Source organism: Trachinotus anak, unplaced genomic scaffold (assembly GCF_046630095.1).
Source record: "Trachinotus anak isolate AG129_WGS33_773 ecotype Australia unplaced genomic scaffold, CSIRO_AGI_Tana_v1 ptg000016l, whole genome shotgun sequence".
Taxonomy (NCBI): domain Eukaryota; kingdom Metazoa; phylum Chordata; class Actinopteri; order Carangiformes; family Carangidae; genus Trachinotus; species Trachinotus anak.
The window spans coordinates 5,842,883-5,867,116 of NW_027273867.1; the positions used below are offsets into that span (position 1 = coordinate 5,842,883).

At 39.7% G+C, this 24,234-nt stretch overlaps 1 protein-coding gene across 2 annotated transcripts in view; it reads right to left on the bottom strand.

Annotated features, from left to right (window-relative positions):
• Positions 1-24,234, bottom strand: part of khdrbs3 (KH domain containing, RNA binding, signal transduction associated 3) — a 117,674-nt gene that overhangs the window by 11,899 nt on the left and 81,541 nt on the right. For both annotated transcript variants that reach the window (XR_011693931.1, XM_071500611.1), the window contains exon 7: positions 9,949-10,031. Coding sequence is in view for 1 of the 2 variants with exons in the window: in XM_071500611.1 (XP_071356712.1) it covers positions 9,949-10,031 (83 nt within the window). In the remaining variant the exon portion in view is untranslated. The remainder of the gene's footprint in view (positions 1-9,948; positions 10,032-24,234) is intronic.

The following is a 24,234-nucleotide window of genomic DNA, read 5'->3' on the forward strand; positions in this document are numbered from 1 at the left end:
ATTTGAGAAAAAGAGCAGCTGCTCAGCTCGGATTTTATTAGCAGTTATGATCAAAGTTATCAACCTCCAAGTGCGACTGTGAGATGTGAAATGCTATTTTTTCCACACAAAGTGAAAACTAGAAAGTCACTCACAAATCGCAGACCTCCACCAAGGCCAAAGTCAAACAACATACACCAGACTTTAGAGAAAACTACAATTACCGACTTGACAGACTTGTTTCAGGTTACATCTCTGACTATCCAGAACAATGAAAAATATTAACCCTTTGTGTAAAATTTAGTTGCTTGCAGTGTGAAGTCATGAGTTATGCCTAAAAAGTCACACTGACCTTGACCTTTGACCACCGAAATCTAATGAGTTCATCCTTGAGTCCCAGTGGACATTTGTGCCAAATGTGAGGAAATTCCCTCAAGATATCATGTTCACACGAATGGGACGGACATAAACATAATAAAGGTTCTAATTCATGGTGAATGATTTGGAGCTGCCCAAAAATGTAATGGGTTCATCCCTGGCCCACGCCCCATTCTTCCACTAGCTAAATTGGTTCTGTATTTTTTGTGTAATCAACCAACAAACAAACAAACAGATACAGATGAAAACTGTGTTTTCACCTTGGCCGAGGTAATAAATATTTGAATACAGGTTAAGTATATGAAATTGTAGGCCATCAAACTAGCAAGACAAAAAGTATGCTGATGTAAAGGGACTGACCAATTCATCTGTATCATTTAGCTCAATTTTAGCATTGAGATTAAGTTAAGCTATCAATACTAAAACAGGATTAGTGATAACTTTTTTTAAATTGGCAAATGCTAACAGCAAGAATATTAAATCTTTTTTTGCTGTACTTAATCACAGTAGGATTCAGCTTGATGCACTGTATCTCTATATAAAACTCTGCAGATGCAGATGAATCATTAAGGTGCATACTCTTGGCACAGGCTTTGTTTGCAAATTTCAGGTTCTTTCAAGTGGAGGCAATTTATGGTGGTGTAAAATAAAAGGAAAAAAAACAAAAACAACCTTAACCTGAAAACCTCTTCTCTGCTTCAGTATCATAACCTTGTGCATTCTACATTTATCATCATTGATCCCAAATCACCAAGTCAGACGTGTGCAGCTGGCCACATAAACGTGAGCATGAGCTGAGGGGCCCTGGGTGGATAGATCTCACTCGAGATATTGCCCTGTCATAGGTGTGAAAGTGCTTTGACTTTCTAAATAGGTCGGCTTTTGATTTGACATTCATTAGCAGAAGGCGTCCGCTGCTTTGTGTGTCCCTCAACTTCACTGGCCGAGAAGAAGAGGGATTAAAAAAAAACACACACACATCTGTCTAAAGCGTGAGTGAGGACCATGAGGGGCAAACACAACACCTATTAGATAAGTGTATCTCTTTCATCAGGCATCTGATTCCAGGCCTACTTTTCCACAGGTAAAGACCCTGCCTCTCTCACACATCTGTCTTCTCTGTAAATGCATTGTCTTAAGCACTGATGTTGCTGTTCCTGGGCATCACGAAACAGATGGCGGTGTTAAATCTGAATGATGTAGTACATGTCCCCAGTGGACTTTGTTTTCTTACATTGCCATTACTCTTCCAGTCCTCTGTGATAAATTTGAAGAAATCTAGCAGGACATTACGAAGGGCTGCAGAGGTAATACAGCGCCACACTGATGTGGAGAGAGGCTGCATTTCTTCTGTTAGCCTATTTCTTGCATTTTGCACACTTAAACTCATCATGACTGCAAATCCTCAAGCAAAAAAAAAAAAGAAAGAAAAAACTTCCCTGATGCCTCTTGTGTAATCATGTTTTTCATTCATTCTTAGCACAAGGTTGAAAAAGTAAAATGCTGATGAAAAAAAGCCCCAAACTGAAGGCTCTGATTATGCTGGCTCGGTGGTGATTTCCACAGACAACAATACCATGAAAATGGACGAAAAAAAAAAAAGCAGAACTAACTTTTTTTTTTCACCTTTTAGTATGAAATGAAGCTCACATAATTTCAAATGGAAACGTCCTTATGGATACACTGTTGATTGCTCAATGTGGTGGCTGATTGCAAAGCTATCTCCACTGCTGACCCCCCGCTGAGGAGTCACAAAGAGGGACAAAATGGCCTACGGCAAAGATTTGACTTTATAAATGAGTCTTCTTTCTGGTGTTGAGCAGACCACTTATGGTACTTTTTTGGAAAGTACATGAAATCATCCTTCAGGGAAAATACTGCCTCTTCGAGTCACATCAGTCCGCAGTATTCTTTAAAATCCTTTATCTGGAGACTTGTATGGGTTGTCACATTGTAGAATCTGTAAAAGACTTTGGTATGTCTTATTGAAAGGGCATTAAATTTACAACATGCCACTCTTTGTCTTGAGACAGAGAGAGTGGTGTAAATCCCGCCCTCCATCCCCTCAAATGGTCTTATTCCCACCACAGCACATGTCACTCATCTTGACAAACTGTCTACCTGGAAAACACCATCTAGGTACCTGGCATCTGGGAAGCAACTGCAGGTGTTTTAGAAGCAGACAGCAAACACAGCCAATCTGTACTATGAAAAAAAAAAGCAATGTATTGCCCTAAATTGGTGCTGTGTGCCTTAAGGCCCTGACACAACAAGCAGACTTCAAAGTAGTCGCGTTGAGAAAGGCCGACTGATCAAACACTTTGCATTCCTGACAACTGAAGACAAAGCCGGGGCCAAGTAACTGCAAACGTATGTAGGTTTTTGGCCTGTGTGAGAGGACAGAACAAGTCACTGCTCTGTATCTGTAATTTCTAAAGAAACATTGCACTCCACTGCACCGTGAATCTACTGTCAATGATTTCATTATATCCTCAGAATATACAGTTGTACAGTACTTTGCTCTGGCGTTGTCGCCAAATGGTGCTCTTATGATACAGAAAAAGAAAAGGAGGCAAAAAAAATTAAGACTAGACTTAACTACACTATACAACAAGCCAGATGGCTCTTTCACAAAACTCTGCTGAGGTCAAACTGGTGCCAAAGGTTCTGGAGCACTGCAAAACATATAAACATTGAAATGAAATGTTTTGCAGACATTTGTGGGTCCCAGAGGACGAATCACACTGACCCCCTGATCAAGGCTTCCAGTGTCACTATAAGTTTTCTGGTTTCACTGCAGGCAAATTCACCCTGTCTGCATACTTGAAAACTATTTCATAAGTAGATTTCTATTATCATATTATATTATTATTACTCAACGCTCTCCTCTGGTTTTTAATGTGGATTTTGAGTGATAAAAAATACAGCAATTCCAATGGATTTAGGACTTATTAACCTCATATGTGCCTGGGCAGTCAGTTAGATCGGTGGAAGAGCTCTGCAGGTTATTCCTTAGTCTCAGCTACTGAGAGCCTTTGCTTTTAGAGCCCCGAAACTGTGAAACAGTTAACCTGTTGAGATCAGACAGGCAGCATCACCACTGGTATCTTTTTAAATTCTTCTTAAAACATTATTTTATCTGAAAGCTTTAATTAATGTTTGACATGTTGTGTTTTATTTTCCCACTATACAGACAGCTCACATAACTTAACTCTGTTTTTTTGATATCTTTGTTTTTCTGTGGTTTTTAATTGCTTATTTTAATCCCTCTCTTTGTTTCTGTTAAGCACTCTGTAACTTTTTTCAGAAAAGTGCTATAGATATATAAGGTTTATTATTATTATTGTTATTATAATCCAACTAGTACAGCTATTGTCCTCCTGAACTATCATCAACTTTCACCTCACTGGCAGTAGCACTAGCTGATTCATTTCTGAATAGCTGCCGGGCTGCCTTGATGACCACAGCACAGCTTACCACTGGCAACACCATAGATATGAAACATTAGAGATAGATCATACACTTCCTATGTTTACCTCTATATTCGCTGCCCCCTACGGTACTTTGCTGGGGGATCCAGTGATTTTCAACTATAATTACCACATTTTAGAGCAGTGAGCTGGATACTGGTAGCACCTTTGTGGCATTTCTTTGTGTTGTAACAATAAGCAGACATCGACTTGTGAATGTACCTTTGCATTAGCTATTCTTAGCCACCTCAGGCCCTCCCTATGTGTTGTATAATGAGTGTTCTTGTCTATATGCGCATACAGAAAGATTCTACATTGACAAAACTGTCAGAGAAGTTGACATGGTTTGATATCTTGCTTTTCAGTGTTTGATAATGAGGTGTTTCTGCGGACAGTCCCGAGAAAATATTCACACATCAGCCCCTGCAGATCTTTCAGTCTTTTTGTAGTATTTGTCAGTGTAAAAAATGAGTAACTAGCCCCTAAGTGATTCACCAAATAATAGTCAGAGTTTAGGTTTGTGTGTGTGCTGGTGTTGAGGTTTGTTTGAGGAGTTTTGAGGCTGTTTGGAGCAATCGATTCTTAAGTGCAACGCCAAGAACCTTACAAATCTAGCCACTCTCCTCCTCTGTTCTCCTGCTCTGTGTCCGTCTTCGAAGATTTACAGTTGTCCCTCAGGGATGTGTCTGCCCTTTAAAACGCTGTCACACAGCTATACATGTACCCGCGGGCCTCTGGGATCCAGCCTACTATGTAGCGTACCAAAGCAAGGTGCAAGGGAAGGTGCGAGGTGTCAGCAGCTGGCAGTCTCTGAGGTGTCAACTATGAAATAATGCTTTGATCGTGCCCAAGCTACATGAGACAACCTCGCCGTGACCTCACCAAGTGTCCGGCCAGGGCTGTGCCACAGCTGTCATCCCTCTCATTTCCCTACAGAGACGTCACCTTCTGTGTGCTAATAAAATTAGAGATGCTCCCTACACAAGCAGCCTCCTCCAGCCTCCTTGACCCTAGCACTTGATTGGCGCCTAACTGCCGTGGCTTCCGATAAACTCTCCGTAGATGATGCCTTCCGCCACGTTTCCAAAAGAGATGGAAGCTCAGTACTCTGCGGTGTACAAACACAGTAAGTGGAGGCTGTGATCTGGGAGCTGCCATGGCTGTCATGCTGAGGTGGCTTTCCACGAGGTTCCCCCAGGCGAAAGATTTAAATGTTGTGAAATGTCTTCAGGGCATCTGAAAACTGCTTCTTAGTGTAGGTCTCATGTCTTAAGCTTGTGAGTATCTTACTTGCCTTTCAAATTTAATTATGTCTAAATTACTCAATTCTAGCCGGTCTGTGTGACTGACTGTGTACAGTTTGGTTACACGGGTTGTCTTGTCTCATTTGTTAGCGGGTACTGTTTTTTTTTTTTTTGCCTTTGTGTACAGTAATGTGCAGCATAACATTTTGTATCAGTTTAACACAGCAGAGAACATTAAGATTTTATCATCTTCACTGTTTGGCAGTGACACAGAGATGTACTTGAGTACTGCAACTAAGTGCAACGTTAAAACCACTATTAGAATAATTTTATATAATATAAATATATATATTATATATATATATATATATATATATATATATATATAATATTTTTAACATTATTCAGTAGCTAAAGAATTGACAATTGGTGCAGTCTATGTGTCATAAATGTTCAGTTTCTACAGATAGTAGCTTTTAAAGTAAATTACTCAACTGTAATTCAGATGGCTATATTATACGTTTTACTAATTTATGCATCATCTATGGTTACTTTGCAAAACGGTACAAAATGCAGATTATTCTATCAAATCTTTAGGTTTTAGCATTGGTGCTAGCAAAGATAGTTAGGACAACGTAACAAGATGAAATTAATAATTTGTCCTAATAAGTACTTTTACTTATCTGCTCAAGTAGGCCTACATTTGTCAGCTAAGAATACTAAAAGTGAAAACTTTACATGCAGAACTTTCACTTTTAATGGAGGATAATTTTTGTAGTAGTATGCTAGTCACAATTTAAAGGTACCCTGTGGAGTTCCTAACCACTGGTAGTGCTATAGAGCAGTGTTTTAACTTTGTTTAAAAAAAAACAAGCTGCACATAGTACCTTTAATTGCAAATGTCAGAGGCTAGAACACACAGATGTGCTAGCTTGATACGCGACTGTAACTAACTAATATTTTCATCGGTTGTTGTCATTTTTTTTTTCATGTCTCTGAAATCTAATTAAACAATGTCAGAAAATAGTGAAACATTCATGGTGATGCCAAATCTGCGCATTTAAAATGTTTACAGTTTTGCTTCATAAATAATTTAAACAGTTGCCAAATACAATTATCATAATATTCTGTCTGTTGACCATTCACAGAACATTTTAAGTTAAAAGAGGAATAATCCCTCAGTTTAGTGGAGTATAGAATTAAATTTTGCAGTAATAAAACAGTGGATGTAAGTGAGATGTTATCTGTGGTGGTAAGATAACATTTATCTCACTTACTTACTTAATTATTTGACTGACTAGCCAAACTGTGGTCACCACCCACAGCTAAATGAATTGAATATTACATGGAAATATATTTCAAGTTAATTAAAGTATCAGTAAATCCAGCGATGCAGCATTACAAGCAGCCTCTAAACCCTCCACTCCCCACCCTCCTCCTTTCCCTTCGTGTTCACAAATGACAGGCCTGTTTCTAGTATAAGCCATCGGGGTAATACCATGACAGAGAGACTGTAAATTGTTCTGCTTGTTATCCTCCGGCAACTGAAATCCTGCCACGCAGTCAGAGCTCAGATTGGTGAGTAGGAGCTCCTTAGGCTGTGAGAAACATTGTTAGGAGAGACTTCTCGTCCACACAAACACACACACTCCAGCACTCACACACACACACACACTCTCCCCGAGGTCCTGCAGCAGCTGGGACCTGCTATGACTTTCCTCAGGCTTGGGATGAAAATAAAGCACCTTTGTCCATCACAAAGCTAAATTGGATTGTGGCTATGAAGAGGAAGCTGTGGAGGAATGGTATTATGATGCAGTATTAATTCCTTTTGTAAAATGCAATAATTAAATAGTAATGAAAAGATTATTGTGGACACATAATGTGTAATATGTCATAAGGTCCTGTGGTCTGGAATAGAGGTATTTAAAGGTCCCATATTCTGTAAGGTGTGATGTCCATGTGTTTGTTGATTATAAAGCAGGTCTAGGTTCTATATTAATATTGTGTGTAAGTATCAAAGTGCTCAGTCCACAGAGAAATGCACACAGCCTGTATTCAGAAACTGAGCCTTAAAGCGAGCCGTCAGGACTTCTGTAACTTTGTGATGTCACAACAAAGCAGTCACCACTCTCAGCCAAGCCCCGCCCACCTGGACCCACCATCCAACCTTGCAGGATTTGTTTTTCTGAGTGTTTAACTGAACCCTGCTAATTTTTTTTCAATCACTCAGAAAACAATCAGCCAATCAGAAGAGAAGCTCAGAGCCTCTCTTCTGATTGAAAACTACACTAAGATGGTTATTGGTTCTTAAAACCACAAATCTATCTTCTTATGGAGATCAACACTTCAAACAAAACACAGGAGAAGTGTAAAATATGGGACCTTTAAGTAAATTAAATTAAAAGCTCTTAGCTTTAATAATTATACACATGTAGACATGTCTAATAAGGGATCCTGTGTTTATTGACAAAGGGTCAAAATGTGACCAACCCCAGGCCGGTGTAAAGCTTGTAATTGTGGACATGCAGAATGTGAGCCGGCACCAACAGTAACTTTTCATCCAAATCCAGGACACAAGACACACAAAACAAGAGAAGAAGTAAGTGAATCAGCTGTCTCTTGAGGCGCATACTTAGCTGCCTGGTCCCTATTAGTTGCTTCGTCTCCCACCAGATAACAGACATGAAAATCTCTTTGAGTCGACCCAGCCTCCAGCCTTTACATGATGGACTCCATTTTTCTTCTGTGCTGCCACCAGACCCCCACCACCACACACACACACACACACACCTCCCCCAGTTTGCTTTGCTTTGCTTTTAAAACAAATAGCTGCAGATTCCTGGGGCAGACCTGCATCCACCAAGCGAGCATCTCTATACCACTTCGTGATACATCCCTCGATGTGTTAGAGGAAGAGGAATGTGCGTTTGTGTGGGGGTGTGATCTGGCCCGAAAAAAGAGAGATAGTACAAAAGATGGATGAAGCCTGGGTGACATACTTCCTGACACCTCCACAAAAGAAAACATTGACCACTCTATTCACAAAAGCCAGGGGACAGACTAATGTTTTTTTCTTCTATGTGTCTATTTTCCTTTTTTCCTGCTCCTGCCAATACAATACAATTTTTGACACTAAATGTGGCAACAATCATTCTTTCTTTGAAGTGGCGCACACAGGCATACATAAATGTAGCACATTGTGTGCTGATGAAATACTCTGGGACACCAACAAACCAGAGCGAAAGCCTTTGACCTTGTGTGGCTCGGAGAGTGTGATAGCTCCCTGGATATAAGAAAATCAATATTCTGCATTTAGCCGCGCAGGACCTCCTGTTATATGGAGCAACATGCCGCTAAGACTGTTTGCTTTGCATTGACATGAGAAGCACATTGAGGAAAATGCACCTTAGGCCAGAGATTTTTAAGAGTGATTAAAACAAAGATAATACATTTAACATAATGAGCTGCAATTAATTCCACTGAGGCTGCACAAAGCGGTTTACTTTGAGGCCTAACAGGAATTAGTCAACGTTAAATTCTACTTCTTTTGAGTTAATCTGGAAGACCAACTCAGAGGTCAGTCAAAACATTTCACACTTTGCAAAAACCCCACTGACAGGAAGTGTTCTCTCAAGTTTCAAAATAGAGCACAAAATGAGCATAAATGACTTCTAACGGCTCACGCTTCATAATTCAGCTGTTCTCAACCATCAAGAATCTCAATTTTACCTCATATTCTCTTATATTTACTCAAACCCAAATGGCCAGCCAGCAGCAAACCTCAGACCACCTCAGATGCAGTTCATAAAGTTGACTTTGAAATGCATAAATACAACTTGATACATATTCCAGTGATTTCTAATTCAGTGCTCTCACTGTTTGAACAACTGTCACTCTCATGTTTTGGCTTGTTGTGAACTCTGAAGCATGATGACATGATAACCCCAGTTTGAATTTCTGAGCTATGTATTCCTTATATGAACACTCAGTTACCTGTTTACTAGGTACACCTAGATAAAACTAATACAGGCTAATACAGTAATGAATTCTAACTTAATCAAGGTCATAATGTTTTGTTGAGTGTGTTGATTCAATTCTATGGTCATTGTGGAGGCTGCAGTAGATGCAGTTGAATTGTATTGAATTGTACGGAGAGGTGTTTATTATTTAACCGATCTTCATTGATATAAATCAGGTGGGCAAAATGATAGAAACACATGTGAACTGATGATAAATTCTATCACCACACAGAATACTAATGCTGGACAGCTTTTCAAGATCTGCTTCAATGGCTAGGCTACATTTTTGAAGACCAACGTATCTTTATATTATATATTTCTACTATACACTATACTGTACTATACAAATATCTGCCATTTTACACATCCAACAAACACTGGTTCTGTTTCTAAAAGTCCAACAGTCACTCTCTTTTTGCTCCATTTTGGTCTCATCCAAATCCTGAAGGAAATATCTGGCTCTTCAGCTGCTAAATGTTCCACTATGTTCAACAGCTAGCCACTAACATGTCGTTTGGTGCTGGTTAGGTGATGTACAGTAATGGGTGTCAGAGCTTTTATTGTGGAAATCAGCTGTCTGTGGCTGAAAATGACATTGATGAGAGGACTGAGACTGAACCAAAAAAAAAAAAAAACAATGAGCGAAAAACACCCTAAAATGCAGCTTAGGGCTAAGTGGAGCTGTAGAGTCAGGTGATTAATTATCTGTGGGTTTGTCACCTTTAATATTACACATAGTCATTTGATCCATCATTATTATAAAAAATACCAATTAATACAGCTTTAATTTTAAGTCAGTTCCTTGGACTAAAAGCCTAATAATGATTTTTTTGGAGGAAAAAATGTAGAACTTACTTTTGTCCTTGATTACTGTAGTTGTTGTCGTACGATTCGTATCCCTGGTCATCATAAGCTGTTCCGTAGCCGTCGTCATATTCCTGAAGTAGCAGAGATAGATAGTTAGGGGAAGCACAAAGGGAAACCCACCAGTAAACATTTTGACAGCGAAGAGATGTTGATATGACAACCTGTGCAACATCACAAACCTGTTGAAATGTAGATCGAAGAGGTTGAGTAAGAGCTGCTTTGTGCTGTGTTCTTTTGGTTAAATTGTGTGAAACTGAGGCTGATTAAATGGGAACTATTACTGAATCATTGTCTTCTATCACGGATTGTATTCCTGTCCATCAAATTCTTATAGGGTAGTTTTTTTTTTTGTAAGAAACATTGCAGTGCACTGAAGCCTTCAGCTTAGCGCAGATATAGGTCAAACTGCTTCATCTGCTGCTGTTGATATAGCAGCCCATATGCAGCAGCATTAAAGCCCTGCCCTTGTCTCTGTGTCAACTGACTGACAGTCGGATGTAAAGACTCTTGCTGTGGCCATGTTTCATCACCACCTCAAAGGATGAGCCTTGAACATCTGTTTGTGCTCCAGCAATCTGCCCTGTCCCCCAACGGCACCCCCTCCTCTCCCCTCTGCACCCCACCCACGCCCCCGCCAAGACGAACATCAAAGGAAACCAGTGCCGCACCCGTCCTAATTTGGGATAAATGGGACTTACGTTCCACAAAAGATGTCGACCCCTTGCGACACATCTCTCATCCCCCACGCACTTCCTGGCTAATTCCATCTGCCCCTGATTTGCATGCTTGAAATGAATGTCTGTAAGAATTAGCAGCAGCAGAAAACGCTCATCACATCAATATTATTATTAAGGCCCTAAATCCTGATTAGAAACATGCATTTGCCAAATGACAGTATTTGAATTGACTCTTTTATCTTTAATCCACCAGTAACGAAGTATGTGTGAAGGAACTACATGTGACTCTCGACAAAGATGTCGGAAAACTTCCTTGTTTCTTGTTTTTGAAATATTAGCTTTGGTGCCACAGTCTTACACTATGGCGGGTGAGTTACAGGAATCATTTTTAAATGCTCAAACCTCTCCTTCCTCATCCCATTGGGTGGTATTCACGACTTCTTAGTTGTTAGTGTGAGTGGGAGGTCTGTTGGTTTTTGTAGAGTTTCCCTTTTATTTGTCTAGAGGTAGCTTAAAGGGGATTCAAGTCCCTGTTGGCATTTTGTAGTCCTGCAGCTACAAGACCTTTTGCAAAGTCAACAATTCCCCATGCTAATGCAAGGACTAAGTTTAGTCAACAATTATAGTTTTCACAATATTAAGCCTCCTTTAAAAATACTAAGACCGGCAGTTCTCAGAGAGGAGTGCAATACTGTCAAAAGGGATGTAATTAAAAGCACTTTTCAGCCAGCAGATAAATTGTAGACTTTGATTTGCAATTTCCCACCATGACCTCCTTTCTGTCAGCTAAAACACAAAAGAGAAAATAGTTACCCTGGCAAATTTTGAACAGTTCTGGGCAAAGATAATTACAATGACAACACTGACGACAGTGAAAACATTTTAATATTTGTTTGTTAATGCTTGTAAGTGACAAATAGGGTGAAGTGGACTGTGGAAATGATTTTTGGGGAAAGCAATTTCAGGGACTATACATAAGAAAGGAGGTTACATGACTCTGGGAACATTTGTAGTTTTGTTTTCAGTCATTACATAAGAAGTAAAAATAATGCATGTTACTGCACAGTTTAGCATAATCAAGCTACTGTACATGATAAATGCTACCACTCTCAAGCTCATAATGCTCTATTTTTATTGTGTTAAGAGATTTTTTTCTATTAATGGTAATTTTTAGGCTGCAATTTGAATCAGTTTGTGTTTCATGATGTAACGTACAGGCTTTGCTGATTAACATTTCACATTTTCAGTTTGTCTTCTAGTAAATTAACCTCTTCCCAGCCTGTAGCAAACTAATGGTGATAAGTTCCCTAGTGTTGCGAGACTACATCATAGGTGTGTTTACATCCTGTGGAGGGTCTGGCAGATAGACTGAAATACTCTGAGGATTGGGAAAAGACAAGATAACAAATCTATGTTCAGTGTAAGCGTGCGGGTTTCTGTGGGTAATGCTGATAACCTAAAGAGACAACATGCTACATATTCACAGTCCCTACCAATTAATTCAGTCAATTAACAAGCAACAATACAATAATAATAATGTGCTAAGAATTATTTGTTTTTATAGTTCAAAGCAAAATAATTCACCTCCTGCATTAAAATTAATTTACTGCGTAGAGAACTAGATGATAAATAGACAAAAGACAATGTTCAAATTCCCAAAAAAATAAAACCCTCACTCAGCTCTGAGCTGTGACATTCATAATTCTGCTCTGGACCATTCTGATCCACTTGGGTGTTGGACATATTAACACACAGACCCAAAACCCAGGTCTTAAAGCTAGACCCTACCTGACACAATTAGACTAAGTAGAATCTGGATCCGACTGGATAAGACTGTACTACTGAAAAAAATGACTCCACGGGTCATTTGTACATTTATTATGACCCATAATTATATTTTGTTTTGAGGTGACATCCAGACATGACCTCGTTTATAGACCAATAAAGTCCATGTCAGGAGGAGGTTGAGGTGGATGGATGGGTCAACAAAAGAGAGTGGTGTTTGATTCCCATGTGAAAGTAGACGTTTCTATTATCCATAACCAACCACGCTGTTATCATTGTAACCATGACAACAAAGATCAGCTAATGTAGAGGAAAACTTATTTTAACCCAAATCACCATCTTTTCCTAAACCTAAGCAAGCCATGACTGTTATTATAGTAACCATGACAACCAAGGTCTGGTACACCTGTCACTGTACGGGCACTTTTTCAGGAGACAGCCATATCAGAGGGTTGAAAAAAACAACCTGTGTGGTTGTTCAGGTTGGACGACCGGTTGGACCTGACTCAGGGGCTTGTACCAATAAGCAGTACTGAACAAATCCTGACGATATTCATTCAAAGATACATATATCAAATAAAGCAAAGGATCTGCTTGGTGGATATTTGTAATCGTCAGTTTTATTCTGATCTGGCACAACAACCAGGTCTGATCATGAATATATATGAAATTATCAACAGACCAAAGAAACTGACGATACTGTGGTTTGTAGACTAAGTCAACCAACCCCATGTTCTCACCAGCTTTTTCAGACGTCTTGGTCTTTGGGAATAAAATATGACTATATTCCTGGAGTGGCTCTCAGATTGTTTTAGTAGTAGTTTATTAATCTACAAAGGTCAACGTGAGGAAAAATAGCAACTGGGAGTACTAGACAATATATTACAGAAGCTTTCTTTAAAGCAGCCGACATTTATCTTCCACATATTGTGCATGAGAGTCAGGTTATAATCAGCTGTATTTTATCTATGAATTGGTAAAACTTCAGAAGTTTAAAGTCATAAAATGAAAAGCAAATAAATGATTCACTTTATTTCTTTTTACCTGAACTACTAGAGTTTCGACACTATCTCCAGACAACTGTTTTATGTCCCTATCCCTAATGGGCTCCGTCCATAGTACCACACCTGAAACAAACATACATACATGACCATTTATGGACACTCGGCATGCACAACCTGGTGTAAACAGGAAGCAGATTGTCTACTCTGTTAGTTAGTTGTACAAAATACTATGAATGATGAACTGCAGAGGCAGTTGCAGCATTAAAATGCAGAATTTAACTACACAACAGCTGTTAATAAAGACAACAAAGCCACTAACTTTGTAATTCGTTATCCATGCTGCTTTCACCACTGGTGGTTGGGACTGATAAGGCCCAATCAGGGAGCGATCGTGGGTGTGTGTGTGATTGTTCCCAAAAGTCTCAATTTTAGGTGCTCTGGAGCAGTGTGGACGCCAGACGCAAACGTAGCAAAACAGATGCGTGGTAATGTTTCTGTATTCAAAGTCTCTGAAGCTTAAACTCCTGCAAAGGCTTAAACTTAAAGGCTCCAACTGGAGTTACTTTGGGCTGTTGCAAGAAATGTCACCATAGTTGAAATTAAAACAATGTCTCTGTTTTTTTCTCAAACTCAAACTCCTCCTATTTAAAAGTTGTTTCTGTTAAAGAGCACCTACTGCAAGCTGGAGTAAACAAACATGGTCGTATGAATATTGAATGACAGGAACCTCGACAGGAAAAAATGTAAAATCATGTAGCCGAGGTTGTGAAGGCAGACTGGGTTGTCAAACAAGATACTTGCTCGGAGCACAAAAACATGAAGACAGTCAAAACTTGTACAAGATGACACAGTCAGCTGCCTCTGCTGGTTCCTACATACTGACCACAGCCTTTTTCTACACATCAAACTCAGCCATAGTTGCTTTGCTAATAAATAAGATTATTAAAGAGAAAGTGCCCTCTGAAAGGTAACTAATTAAATAATACCACATTGTTTCTTAGCATACATACAAAACTGGTGTTAAAAGGTTAAAAAAAATATGTAAATGTATACCTGCAGTGGAAAATGAACGGTTTGCTGTTCATAATCAGCACAGTCAATTAGCACCGAGACATCACTTTAGCTTCTAGTCCAGCAGGCCTATATATAGAAAGTGAACTTGTGAACATTAGAAATTAAAAGTAAGACTAGGGACTCCACTTCTAGGCTGCATATATATAAAATCTGAACTGAAAAAAAAAAAAAAAAAAAAAGTTCATCAGGCAAACAGAGACACAGACATGTAATTGCCTTTAGGGCTGAGTTTTCAGTGGTTAATGACACAGAGCAGCAGTGTCTATATCATGAAATGCTGGCAGTAGCAAACTGAAAAGGTGGGATTAATTAAAAATAATGAGCTGCGTGGGCTGCACCACTGATATCATGAACTTTTATCACAGTTTAATACAACGTTGTTTCAGTGGCAAAAGTTTCAGAGCTGAAGCCCAGCAGACATCTGAAAACATAAGAAATAACTCTCCTCCACCTTCAAACATTCACTTTGATTTGTTTCTAGATTGGCTAAATGAAGTCTCTTATGAATAAGAAATAATGATTAAATGTTTTTTTTTTTTTACATCCATTATAATGTTCCTGTTCTATGGAGGCAGCGGGGGATGTGTTTATAACACAGCATATCTCAATTGAAATGTAAAATCAACAGTAACCTATAACCTCTTATTTATGCTCTATTATCATTCAGTGATGTACAGAAAAGTTCTTGTCACAAATTAACTGATAAATAAACTGAGCATTATGGAAGGAAATGTTATTGATGTTATAAAAGGAAAGAAAATACTGAGCGCTATGTTCTTACATTTCTATAATACCGCTGCAGGGACTCAGGTCTCCTATAGAGCTTAGTCACTTTACCTTGACATGCTTTTCAATCACTGAATGTAATTCATAATTATTACTATGGCATTAAACAATTGCTCTAGTAACTTTCTCAGTCATTCAATATTGATTTTATACCATGTAACTATTCTTTTCAAACTTTTCTCTTTATTTTCATGTACAGTAGTGAGATGACACTGTTTTTCACACATGGAATAAGTGCAACATCTAAGAGGCAGAGTGTTTGATGTGTTTGATTCAGACTGCATTTATACTGGGATTTTATTCAAAAACACACACACCATCACACACCAATAGTGGAAAGCTACCATGCAAAGCACCGAGCTACATCATCAGGAGCAGTCTCAGTTTGACATGTGGACAGGAGCCAGCGGTCAAGCAGCCTTGACTTGGATTTTATTTTGCCAGTTCAGTCTGAGCATCATGCCCAGAGGCTGTCCACATACAATGTCACCAGTTGGTTCTTAGAGACAAATTTAATGTTCAGCATTACATGAACCTGCCATCACTGGCTGATTTTCATCATTAACAGCCTCAAATAAAAAAGGCTGAAATTATGCCCAATTACACGCCACGGTAATAAGGACTTGGACTAAATGTACAACATACTGATAACGCTGCCAAAAGAAAGACCAGAGGGTCATTAAAATCTGACGGTTTCATCCCCTCTGGAGAATGAATTCCTTCTTGGAAATCTGCCAAGAAGATACAGAGGACATTTTCCAGGCAAAGTTGACATGTTGGACTGTGGGTGGCGCTGTAGGAACACTTGAAGAGTATCCAAAATGCTAAGGGCTCATCATCTGGCGAGTATGAATGTACTCAGTAATTTTATGGCAATCAGCTGATTGTAACGAAGTGGGAATTCTGCCATGAACATGAGGGTTGAGGAAAGTTTGGATGGTTGGTAAAACATTAGGATTCACCTTCCGGAGGCCATTTATATCCATCACTGATTTCAATGTCCTTTCGTTAATTTTAGAAATAGCCTGTGAAAAAAGGTTTAATCGCTTGAATCCAGGTCTCTCAAGAAGTAATTTATTAGGTCTATGTAGGCAAGAAAAAAAGGCACGCTGACACACAAAAGGTGAAAAATTGTGACAAAACACAGGAACTCCATCAGCACAACTATAAGACCATCTAAAGACACAGAAAAGCTGTCAGACCAATCAGGTACATCCAGCTAACACCAATGCAGTCTAATACAACAGTCCTGTGATAAGTCGTATCTTTATGCAGGTGATAATGCTCACCATTGAACTGTAGGTGTTGCAGGTGTTTCTCTTATTTTTGTCCATCACATTTAAATGAATGAGGGTAGGCTAAATAAAGAAAACACCTCTCTGGATAATACAAGAGAGAAGTTCAAGAGCACCACCAAAATTACCAGACTGTTGAATCAACTGCTCTCTACAACAGTTTCAATGAAAACTGAACATGGTAACCTTCATGACGGAGGATTTATTTATTTAAGCGGCATGGCTAATAAATGAAAGAATGGAACGTTTTAGCTAGGTGTACCTAATAAACTGCCAACTGAGTGTGGGTGACCAAGACCTACTGTACAGAAAATACATTAACAATACATGTTTATGAATGCATACACCCATGCTGCACTGTATGATTATTTTCTCTATCTTCTCTAATGTTTCTCTGTAGAAATCTGTAGAAATACATCTATACATCTGTATACATCTACATCTGGAAGTTGCACTGGCGAAACTCCCACATCCAAAACTTTCCCATTGTGTCACCTCTTGTACATATAATTAGCTGATCATTTATTTCATCTGAAGAGCCTGAAGAGTTGTTTGTCACTGTGTGGGCTTTTTTTTTCCTACGACATGTGCCTATGATGTTTTAATTGACTTTGGTTGCGCTGGACAAAAAGGTCATGTGGTTGCCAAATCAGAAAGAGGAATCATTCACTCGGTACATCCAGAACAATTTTCATGTTCAGTAGTTGTTGAAATATGTGTGACTAAGACTAAAAGTGTGTGTGACACCAACTGACCAGCATCCCCATAGTTGTAGGCCACTAACAAGGCAAAAACAGAGCATGCATATATCATCCGAGACAGATTAATTAATATCAGCTTCCATGTTCTGAACCAAATCAACCTTCACCTCACTTTCCCTCACTCACACTGCTGCCACAGTACACATTACATGTTGCTGATGCTGTGTGTGAGCAGTCAGTGTTAGCAGGGTAGGTATTACGCACCCTGATTAGCTTTCAGCACAAACCGTGTGCCATTTGTGTTAACGGAGTCCTCCTCTCATCTCGACGGTGACTCTATCTAGGTGCTGTCCACTCGCATCGGACAACGCTGCCTGGTATTAAGGACCACATTAAACTTTAACAATGGCACCTTATTGCCATTTATTAGTGCAGCTACTCTATAAATGAGTTACAAGGAAGCTGAGAGGGAAAAACGCCTGGTTTATCAATCATGTTGGCACTTTTGAAATGATTCTTTTCTTTGGTGTCTGACACTTGAGCGAGGCTATTATAATATCTCATGTGTCTGCACTGATAGATCATTTACTCAGAATATCTTGGAGAGCACAATAGCGCAACAATGCTGCAACAGCGCTGTGTTTCCAGCACTAAACAGGATTAGTGTGACAGTGAGAGGCTGGGGGGGGGGGGGGGGGGGGTAGAGACAGAGAAGGGAGAGAACAGCCCCTAAGTGAGTCTTTCATTTGTATGCCAGTGGATGGCTGAGAGGTGTGTTGTTAAAAGATAAGGACTGGCCTCTGAGGCCACTGAAGACTAACAGAGGGCCTGGCACTGCATGTTACAACAGCAGTATCACAGCCGCTCCACTGTGCTCTACAATACCATTGTAACAGATAGGATGCCACTGAAACCCAGAGCAGGCTTTTCAGGCACTGGATTCATTTCCTGCACACTGTACCAAATCCAAATGAGTTCAACAATACACATCATGAACTTTGTGGAGAAGAGCACCTGCTGCGTGGCCCGCGCTGTAACCCGAAAGGTGTCACAAATGCAAACAACAAAGCAAGAAAATTAAACAAATCAAAAGAGGAAGAAAAAGCCTTGTTCTCCCCAGACGACTAAATTACGATACCATCTGTTCAAAGAAAAATGCCTCGCCTCCATACAGCTGTGCCACACGCTGCTCTTAACTCCTTAACGATAAAAGCAAAATAACACCCCATGATATTGCTCTAAAGAAAACAAATAATCCAGCACTTGCAACCCTGGGTCATCTGTCTTGGTCTAAAATTTCTCAAAGTAGCTACGTGTCATTTATTCAGCTTCTCCTGCCAGCATATTTCAGAGAGCTGAACAGGCTGGAATTTGCTGAAGCTTTTCTGCTGCAGGGGTTGAAATACTACTCAGGGTATTAGATTGAGGATGCCAAAAAGTTGGCCCCATGCATCAAGTTGAAGTATCACTACCCTGTGTTGCGCTTGACAAATGTCTCTGCTTTCTTTTCTGTTGTTTTACCACCTTTGGTTCTGATTTTGGCCAAGTTTTAAACAAAGAGTATTTCCATCTGCCAAGTATTATCTGAGGAATTTGTGTCGTTCATGAATTAACCCTAAAGAAACACATCTGCACTGGAAAATGAAATTCAATATCACTGATGCAACTAACCGTACTTGACTGTACTTGCCTCTGCTGTACAGTACTGGAGGTGGAGCCAAATCGTGCTTTGCTTGAACAAGAGGCAGGGTACAACACATTGATAACCATTCACATTCACACCTGCACATAATTTAGATTTATCCATCCTCCATATTTTTGGAGTGTGGTGAGAAACTGGACCAACACTGGCAGAATGCAAACTCCACACAGGGAGACCGTGACTGAACACTGGGTTTGAACTACAGGCGATCTGACCAAAACATGATATGACAATCTTGAGTAGAATCACAATCCATGATCTCAAATCCTATCTCCACAGATTTAGTTGAACTCATGTGATCACATGATTAGTTGTGGATCTTGTTGCCAGACAAACAGCTGACTGATGCCATTAACTCATACTCTGCTCTGCTCTCCACCCTTCTTTACTCTATTCTAACCCATTCTACTCTCACTGTTGACTACACTGCTGTCAACTCAGTTCTGTTAGCACTATTGCATCCTCTTTCGGCTCTGATTTTATTCTGAAAATCTTGACTGGAAGTTGTGATTTGTATCTTTCCACTGCTTTGACGCCTCTTGCCAATGTTTGTCAGATCGCTGCTACCCTTCGCCCACAATATTGTCATCTGTTTGGGAATGGTGTCACAACCACACACACTTTTTGCTTAGTTCATGTGGAGCACTTGTTTGGACAGCACTGTTATCTATTTATTTATGATGTGCTATATGTAGGTATTTTCATTTGAAAGTTCAGCCGTAGCGCTTCCTGTTTCTCTGCCTGCAGCCATTGCCTGCTGAAGTTAGCAAGCTGGCTGTTCAACAGTTAACAATGGGCTGGTCAGCAGTAACTGAACTTCTAAAATCTAAATATAGCAACTTTAAATGATGTCGTCCACAATATAAGATCATCTGATTTCCCAGCCCCATTTTGAACTTGGGACCTTTGCTTATTAGGGCTAAACACAAAGTGCGGTGCGATGGCAGTCTGTTTAGTTTTGTAGGTATCTGGTCATAAACCAAATTGTTCAACAAAAAATAAATAAATAAATCATTAAATAAATAAATAAAAATCAAAGTTCACCCTTCCATTGCTAATGAAATCAGAGGAAGGTAGTGGGATTCATCCTCTGGACACCATGAATGTCTGTATGTCTGTAATCCTCTGGACACCAAATATATATGCACCAAATTTCATGGAGATCCATCCAATAATCACTGAGATATTTCAGTCTGGACCAAAGCTGTGGAGTGACCCACACTCTGACATTGCTGTCCCTCCAGTCATGCTGCTAGCATGGCTAACAAAACCAATTTGCCCCACAAAAACAAATTACAGCTGTGTTTTCAAAAAATGAATGGGAAATTACTGAGATGTGCAGTTTGAAGAGCAAATTATAGATGATTCACATTTTCAAGAGATAAAATATAATTAAATTTTATACAATTATTACAAATCACAGGTTTTGTCCCATTTGAACAGGTTTCAATCTCCTCTTCATGACTGGTCTTGTCTGAGGCACCAGTTGGATGCAGCTTCTTTATTACTGTATCTGAAATATTTTCCCAACCATTACACCCAATTTAGATTAAAATGGCTACAAGGAAAGCGCCATAGAGAGCACGACTCAATTAACAATGCTTGGCTCTCGACAGGGCTGGACATGCAGAGAGGTGCCTGAGGGGGATGAGGTTTTTTTATTTTTTAATGCTGTAACAGTCAGCAAGGATTCACAATGCTCAGAACAGATTATTGTATCTGGAGGATTTAACATAAATAAAGCAGCCCACGTGCATTGCACATTTCTTGGTCTTCACACTCAAAGGAATTAAGCCTGTGTGTAAACAGAAACAAACACAGTCGCACAAACATTTAGCTCTAGATTTAGCATGAAAGTGAAGTTCTGCTACTTTGATCGGTTTCCATATTGGCAGTGTTCAGACTGCACAAAAGGATGACATGCATCCTCGTTTCTGAATTGAGAATTACATCATGTTTAATTCTTCTCCAATGGGATTAGCAGCAGGTAAGACAGAAATCTGAATGTGCCTAATGAATTACATGAAATGAGATTTGGCTGCAATCATAGTAACCATTCAAGACTGATGGGGCTGCCAAGAATGGATCATGGGATAATAACATTTCTGTGATTTTGTTTGGTAACAATTGGATTCAGAGTAATTTGATACTGATACTTCTAGTACAAACAGAAGCTTTGACGGAGGTGGATAATGCAAACCAAAAAAAAAACCCATCTAGACGCAGATACTGTACTCCAATGTGTCATCGTGACAAAAATCAACAAGAGGTAACCCGGGTCTGGTGTCTTTTGTCTGAACAACAGAGAAGAAGAAAAACGCCTCCAGCTGAACAAATGTTTTGGCCCGTGGCGATGCAGCGCAGCAAAGAAGAACGGCGGGAACATGCATACGAGTGAATGCTAAGCAGTGATAAATGAAGGCAACAAATGTGAGCACGAAGCATCTCTTTGTCATTTCATTGATGAATACAAGCACCTATTTGTCAGCACCCGCTGGAGAACACTTGTCCTGGGATGGTGATATATTCAGATAATACAGAGCAACTCATTCAGCCTCTAATTTGCAGCGATGTGGTTAGATTTATCATCTGGCAGATGCTGGGGGTCTCTTTTTTTTTTCTTCCCCCCACTCAGATACACAGGTGCAGGTGTCGGGGGATGCAGTTTACAACTGTGACAATGATGGGAAACAGCTGGTCCAGGAGTCATTCTCTACGACCTCCACGCATTTGAATTGCAACCTCTGAATAAACCTGTCAGATGTGGTTAGGTATGGGCTGCTGGGGCAATTTTCCAACGCAGGCCACCTCCTCTCTCCTTCTATCTGCTAAATATGCGATGTTGATGCTGGAGTCCCCCGGGAACTTGCCTTGACAGTGCGGCAGGAGACTCTCTTGGCTAATGCACAAAGGCTCTGACTCTAAGCCTAATATATTCACCTCTGGCAGCTGTTGATATTACAGCCAGGCCCCCATAAGGCTGTGCAGGTAAGCTACAAGACCAGATCACAATAATGGCTACAACAACACTTGATGTCTCCAGACAAACAATCAAATATGATGAGATGTTTAGTGCTTGAATTCAACTTGTACAAACAACATGTTTTCTCACACATAGTGGTGCATAGTCATGTATATAGTTTTGGTGTTATGTGGAGGCCTCTTGCAGTATTTGTCTGTAATATTTCTGCAGCCAATCCAGTACAATGGAGATAAATGGAAGTTGATGCTCACATCATTGTAAATCATATGGTGAAAAAATTCAGCAGCAGCATCCAGACACATTGTTCCCGTTTCTGTGGATAACACAGATGAAATTTATCGGAACTACTATCTACTACAATGCAATAACTACAATAACTACTTTCTTTAAAGAAATAGTCTTTATTTTCCAGAGCAGCTGATTCTTTATGGTGACACAAAAAAAAAATCATTGATCTTACATGTATCTGGGGATAATACTGCTAAAATTTTACACCTACAGTTTCCATCATTTGTAGAAGATGTAAAACACAGCTTGAGTGATTTAGCTGTGGGCTACAGCGTTTTCTTCACTTTCGCCACCATTAAAATTATGCCAAATTAGCTATTAGCAGTTTGTGTTTGCAGTGCACCCATGGATGTACAGACAACTGTCACTGGATTCTTTTGATATTGAGGGAAACTTAAAAACATGGTGATTGTCTGGGAAGTTCAGCAGCTATAAAGAATATTTCTCTTCTTCGATTTATAAGCGAATTTATGAATATGTATCTGTGATGGATAGCAGATATATAAATATCTTCGGAGACTGTAAGTCACACTGAATCTAAAAATGTGTATCATGTCTGAGTTCACACCTGACTGAGTTGTTTGGCATTGATTGCAGCAATCAGGCACCATGGTTTTTGAAGTACCTTAGTTTCCTCCATGAGCTGTGTGTAACAACCACCGCCCCTGCAACGGCTGACCATGTTGCTGCAGCAACAAAACTACAATAACTGACTTCCAGTTGTTTTTAAAAGACCAGAATGAGCCTGACCCCTTCAGTTCAAGCAGTGTCTTTTCCTTATGTCTTTCCCTCCACACCCACCACTTTAACTTCCCCATCCCCCTCTGGGGAGCCACACATCACAGTTTGCAAACCTCTGATCTGGAGCAACTGGGACACAGTGGAAAGAGAATTTCTTGTTGAATTTTTTTTTATCACTCTTAAACAATTGTTTGGGGTGGAGGCAGAAATCTCCAAGATAGAGATCTCAATTCCCGGACAAATGAAACCAAAACTATCTGCATGTGTGCAACAAGAGGGAAATGTTAGAGCTAACTACATTTGGACTAGAATATGAAAACCAACCCAAATCTGGAAGAATTCATTGGTTGTACCACAGCGATCCTGTTGCCAGAGAAGAACACTATACCATAATATTGATTCAATTTTGCAAACATATCTTACCTGCAATGCCAACTTTAAAAAAAATTCTTGCTTCCTATAATATCTGCACATGACAACTATAAAAGGTTAGAGAAAGAGTGTTAAGGCAAACAAATGTATAAAACTATGGTTAGGTTTAGCTTAGGTTAGGTTTATGATGATCTGGTTTAGGGAACTAAAACACTTGGTTGAGGTTAGAGAAAGCACATACTAATGGTTAATTAACTAGAATTACCAGCTTGTGGTTGTACACCTCCACCAACCAGCCAAGATAGAGGACACAATCTCCCCTTTCTGAGTAACAGCACTGAATAATGGCCAGAGGTATTTTTGCCGAACATTATGATGTCACACTGAAGTTGACCTTTGACCTTTGGAATATAAAATGTCATCACTTAATTTTATCCTTATGGACATTTGAGTTAAATTGTGTCATCAAAACGTAATCAGTTCATCATTGAGTCCAAATGAATGTTTGCGCCAAATCTGAAGAAGTTCCCTCAAGGCGCTACTGAGCTTTCGCATTCACAAGAACGGGACAGATGAAAACATTATGCCTCTGGCCCTGGTCGACTACGGCGCGGAGGCATAAAAACAGGCCTGTGACAAGACACAAACTCTGGTCTCACCCAACATGACCACACCCTCACTTTCCACCTCGCTACATAAAGGACACACCTTCCTGCAATGACACTAAACACTGGCACTTAGTCTCATCAGCGCTGAAAAGTCTCGCACTTAGTCACACGTGTTGCTGTTAGTCATTGGTGAACGATTACACTCAGTCATGTGTCAGCTTTTTCACAGACCCGCTCTTATTCATCTTTGTTATTTGT